A 5,107-nucleotide genomic window follows, 5' to 3' on the forward strand; every position below is an offset into this window, starting at 1 on the left:
GACCAGTAGGATTCAGACTAGTTGTACTACCTTGGGGTAGGAAACAACATAGGAGAAAGGGCAAGAGGGGTGCAGGGATCAGGGGTCATCAGTGGCCACCTCGAAGGGGAGGAGATGAGGAGTCCTGGTCTAGGATGTGTTCTGGGCTGGAAGGATGAGTGTGGTCCAGACTGCCTGTGGGGGACAACAGTGAGGAAGGCCAGAGGTGCAAAGCAAAGCATGACTCATTGTGGCTAGTGGGGGTGGGAGTGTCTACAAGGAGGACAGGGCCATGTGGTGTGGGGAAGGAAGGGCCTGGTGGGCCCAAGGGGAGCTGGGCCTCATGTCTCAGCCCCTCAGCTCTGGGGGTTTGGGAGCCCAGCCTGATATCCCTGCAGCCCACAGAGTGAGAGTCCAGAAGTGTCACCACAGCACCTCTGCCAGCCTCACCATGAATCTGGAGCCACCCAAGGCCGATTTCCGTTCAGCCACCAGGGTGATGGGAGGACCTGTCACCCCCAGGAAAGGGCCCCCCAAATTTAAGCAACGACAAACCAGGCAGTTCAAGAGCAAGCCTCCCAAGAAAGGCGTCCAAGGGTAAGCAGAGCTGGTAGGAGGGGAACAACTGAGAAGGGGACAGGGCAGCCTTCTCCCAGGCTGCACAAGAAGAGGGGCTGGGAGGGGCTGAGGCCACTTTTCTGGCTGAGGGTGGTCCCATCCTACCTGGAGGAGGAGAAAGCAGAGCTGGAGGCTAGAGGCTGCAGTTGCTACCAACCACAGATACTGCATAGAGGTATGTCCTTACACACAGCACTCCCACGCACACACACACCCAGAGGCACACTTACAGACACGCCACCCTCTCAGAAAACCACACTGTACTCCTTCCTCCCTAGGCACCTACCTGCCCGTGTACACCTAGGCTAGGCTACCCTTCCAGGCCTTGACCCCACACCCATGATTTTCTAGGAAGCAGACTCACCCTGGGTCTGTGGAAGGAAATCCCCATGTCAGGCCCAGCCAAGAGGCAGGAGGTAGGGAGGAGAGTGGTCTTCTAGGAGGGCTGGGCCTTGGCCACTGTCCCTGACCACCACTCTCATCTTGCAGGTTTGGAGACGACATCCCTGGAATGGAAGGCCTGGGAACAGGTATGACTGCCACTAATAGGAGGCTCCTAGGTCCCCCTCAGAGACACCTGGGACCCCTGCCTAGGTCCTCCTCAGAGGCACCCAGGGCCCCCTGCAGTCCCATCAGCACCAGCTGCACCTGCTCTGTAGTGAGGGTACCCCTTGGCATGCCCTTCACTTCTTCCCCCACCATGGAGCTTCAGATCCTACCCACATGGGTTGGTGGGGTTCATCAGGTGAGGAGGAGGGGTCTGGAAAAGAACAGAACCCCTTGCTGCCTCTCCCCCTTCAACAAGGCCTACCCTCTCTGGTCTTCTCTCTTGGGCCTGTTGTACCCTACTCTACCCTCACAGCTGGTGTGTGTATGTGGGGGATGCTCCACTCAGGGTCTGCACTCTCAGAGGGAGAGTGGGTGTGGGAGACAGGGGCACAGGGGCATAGGCTCTCCTTAACTCAAGCCCACTTTTCCTGCAGACATCACGGTCATCTGCCCCTGGGAGGCCTTCAACCACCTGGAGCTGCATGAGCTGGCCCAATATGGTATCATCTAGAGCAAGACCCCTGCCCAGGGTCCTGGAACACATTCTCCCCCCACCCTACCCCCACACACACTGTACTCTGAACCGGGCTCAGAATTCCTGCTGAGAAGACCCATCCCCCACAGCCTAGATTGCACCTGGACACCAGGGTGGGGCTTCGTGCCAGCTACCAGAAGCTCCCCACTTCCTCCCAGGATGCCCCCTAGAGGCTGGCAATGCCCTGCTTAACTTCCAAAGACACTGGCCCACTCAGAGGTCTATCCTCAGGGAGGGTCTGGAAGTCCCCTTCCCAGGGAAAGGGGGAGGTGGACTCCAGCCTATGAGCCTGCTGGACCCCAGACTGTCTGTTCCTCATGGCTGGACATCCAGTCACCTGTCCTGCCTGTCTGGGGGTGAGGAGAAGCTCCCCTCCCTGCACTGGGGCATAGGTCATGGGTGCTAGGATCCTGGGGGCAGGTGGCAAGAGGATGAGGCCCCCTCCATACCCAAGGCAGTAGCGAGGAGCTCATCTTTCAACTCGGCCCACCCTTTCTGTCCCTGTTTCAAAATAAAAATAAAATTAGTGTGTCCTCGCCTGTACGGGATGTGTTTGTGTTCGGGACCAGGACCCGCGGGTGAGGTCCTTCAGCAGCAATAGGCTGAGCGCTGGGTGGGGTGCACGGCGGTGGGCGGGGCTGGAGGACCTGCGGGCTGAGAGGTAAGTCTGTCCACCCTGGGTCACACTCTCGCAGGGCTGCTGCTGCGTGGCCCCGCACAGGCCACACTAGGGCCTGGAGTTAGCAAGATGGGCACGTGGCCAGAGCAAACCTCCTTTTTTTTTTTTTTTGAGACAGAGCCTCAAGCTGTCCCCCTGGGCAGAGTGCGGTGGCATTACAGTTCACAGCAACCTCCAACTCCTGGGCTCAAGCGAGTCTCCTGCCTCCGCCTCCCAAGCAGCTGGGACCACAGGCGCCCGCCACAACGCCCGGCTATTTTGTTGTTTGGCGGGTCCCGGCTGGGGATTCGAACCCGCCACCTTAGGTGTACGTGGCTGGCGCCTTAGCCGGTTGAGCTATAGGCGCCGAGCCCAGAGCAAACCTCCTTATTCCCGCTTCACAGGGAAGGTAACTGAGGCGCAGGACTGGGCAATTCTCCCAGGGCACAATAAAGACGGGAACCCCGGGGATTCCACTGGCGACCCCATACCCAGAGGAAGCGCATGCACACCTGCACACACCTGCGGAAACCGTCCCAGCATCAAGGCCTTCGCAATGGGCGCCCGTGCACGTGGTCCCGGCGGGTGTGGAACGAGCCTGGGCAGGGCGAAACCCCCACGGGACCTGCGGTGGTTCCCAGGGCCCAGGTGGGGAATTAGGGAGGGAAGAACTCACGCTGCCCCCTGAAGGTCGTGAGCTTTATGCGCAAAGGATGCACCTGAGTACAACGCCTACTTTCCCCCAGCACGCTCTCTGGAGGGAAGGGTTTAGGTCGGGTCCGGATCGCCCAGGACCAGAAAAGTGAGGGAGGCTCAGAGGAGAGGGTGAGGCTCGGACGAAGGGGTGGGTTTCGGGGTCGGGGCTGCCGAAGGAGGGCCGCAGGGTGGTTTAGGCACCAGGATCCGCTGCAGGCGTCCCAGCGTGCTCTTCTAGCCGTCCTAGCTGCTTTGCCTGGCCCTCCCTGTAGTGGGCAGGCGCGGCCAGACACTCAGATCGAGCGAGCGTCAGGGGCGGGCTAGGTGGGTGCAGAAGCCGAAGCGAAACCAGGCGGCGGCGCCGAGATCAAGCTAGTCGGGCCTTGGGGAAATGGCACGACTGGGAAGCGGACCCTGGGTGCCGTTGGCACTACAGGTGGTAGAGGTCCGGTGTCTGGGGCGTGCGTCCACAAGCAACCACAGTGGGTCCCTCAGAGGCTGTCCCTGGGCGAGGAGAGAGCTGCATCCCCAGCGCCACGGCCGGTATCCCGCTTGCCAGATTCGCGGAAGAGCAGCGCGGGCGCGGCCGGCTTAGCTGGGAGTCAGGAGCCTCCGGGGTCAGCTCCACGCTCCTTGTCGGTTCTCGGGTCCTTGGTTGCCCCCTTTAGGACAGTGAGGGCCCGAATCAGCTGGGTGGCCAGCAGGAGCTCCGCCCCCTGGATGCCTGCAGTCACTATCGCGAAAGTGCCCATGGCAGGGACTTGACCACGCAGCCAGCGCCGCAGCGGGGGGCCACAGCCCTCCAGGTACACCACTCTCCCAGCGGCGTCCGCACCCAGGCTCATGGCCCCGAAGCCGCACTGGTCGTTGACGGAGGCTCCATCCTCCCGCGGGTCAATGCAGCAGGAGGCAGGAAGGCTGCAGGCCTGTACCCCAGGAGAGCTACAGTTAAAGTACCTGCAAGGGCACACAGAGGGTCAGTTCTGGGCCAGAGGGCCAGAAGCTCAGCCCAGTGTCCCTATCCATCTCCACACCTCCATGGTCATTCATGCCCAGGCATATGCATACACACATAAACACTTGCACGTGCCATATAAGCATGCATGCACACACACAGATATGAACACACGGCCATAAATGCAACACTCAACTTTCTGTGATTTATCCCTGTGCATGGTAGCTCTCTGCATTTCCAGGCTGATGTAGTGGGTGTCTTGAACAGAGAAATGTTTAATGAGTTAATTGAAAAGGAGACAAGTTTGAAGAGGGGTGGAAGAAAGGTGACCTTCGCTCAACAGATGCTGCTGCTGAGTTTTGAGCAGAGTTGGAGTGGGACAAGGTAGATTGGCAGAGGCTTCTGGAATGGTCTGCAGGTCATACTGGGAAAAGCAAGGGTGTGAGAAACAGTACTGGGCAGGGGCAAAAGGTGGGGGCTGGGAGGAGCTCCCAGAGGTCTAGGTTTTTTATTTGAGATGGAGTCTCAGATGGAGTGCCCTGTTGTCATAGCTCACAACAACCTCAAATGCTTGGGCTTAAGCCAGCGGTTCTCAACCTGTGGGTCACAACCCACAGGAACTGTATTAAAGAGCTGCGGCATTAGGAAGGTTGAGAACCACTGGCTTAAACAAGTCTCTTGCCTCAGCCTCCCAAGTAGCTGGGATACAGGTGCCCACCACAATGCCCAGCTATTTTTTGGTTGTAGTTGTTGTTTGGCAGGCAGGGGCTGGATTCCAACCCACCAACTCTGGTGTATGAGGCTGGCAGCCCTAGCTGCTGAGCTACAGGCAACAGAGCCAGGAGTTTGGATCTTATCACAGCCCCTACAGCTTAAGGCCTCCAGGTGTCCCGGGTCCTGCACACAGGCCTAGGCTTTGTGGGTGGCCTGGACATCCTCTTTCTGAACCCTACCCAGATGGCCTGCAGGTTCATGCCCTATGCCCCTCTCTAAGGCAGAGAAGGGGCTCGAGGCTAGGTAGGTAATATCAAGACACCTCAGAGGGCTGCCATCAACCCAAAGTCACATGTGGCCTTCAAGCAACCCATGTATACCCTATGTTGGGGCATGGAAGGGC

The 5,107-nt window shown here is 59.0% G+C and overlaps 2 protein-coding genes across 2 annotated transcripts in view; one reads left to right on the plus strand and one right to left on the minus strand.

The window, feature by feature from the left end:
• The first annotated feature begins 67 nt into the window (after positions 1 to 67).
• PDE6G (phosphodiesterase 6G) lies at positions 68 to 1,669 on the plus strand. Its single transcript, XM_003786548.2, has 3 exons — positions 68 to 576; positions 1,087 to 1,127; positions 1,581 to 1,669. The coding sequence occupies exons 1-3, from the start codon at positions 272 to 274 to the stop codon at positions 1,655 to 1,657; spliced, it is 423 nt and encodes a 140-aa protein (XP_003786596.1). The 5' UTR covers positions 68 to 271; the 3' UTR covers positions 1,658 to 1,669.
• A 1,968-nt stretch (positions 1,670 to 3,637) lies between these two features.
• The window catches only part of TSPAN10 (tetraspanin 10), a 6,332-nt gene continuing 4,862 nt past the window's right edge, over positions 3,638 to 5,107 (minus strand). Inside the window, exon 3 of the mRNA XM_003786549.2 lies at positions 3,638 to 3,992. Within this exon, the coding sequence (XP_003786597.1) occupies positions 3,638 to 3,992 (355 nt within the window). The remainder of the gene's footprint in view (positions 3,993 to 5,107) is intronic.

This window comes from Otolemur garnettii, unplaced genomic scaffold, assembly GCF_000181295.1.
Source record: "Otolemur garnettii isolate 467f Iridium unplaced genomic scaffold, OtoGar3 scaffold00018, whole genome shotgun sequence".
Classification (NCBI taxonomy): Eukaryota; Metazoa; Chordata; class Mammalia; order Primates; family Galagidae; genus Otolemur; species Otolemur garnettii.

Coding starts and splice junctions, on each gene's coding strand:
- PDE6G (XM_003786548.2), top strand. CDS start 272: ATGTGGTGTGGGGAAGGAAGGGCCTGGTGGGCCCAAGGGGAGCTGGGC. Junction 577..1,086: donor CCCAAGAAAGGCGTCCAAGG/GTAAGCAGAGCT, acceptor CTCATCTTGCAG/GTTTGGAGACGACATCCCTG. Junction 1,128..1,580: donor AATGGAAGGCCTGGGAACAG/GTATGACTGCCA, acceptor CTTTTCCTGCAG/ACATCACGGTCATCTGCCCC.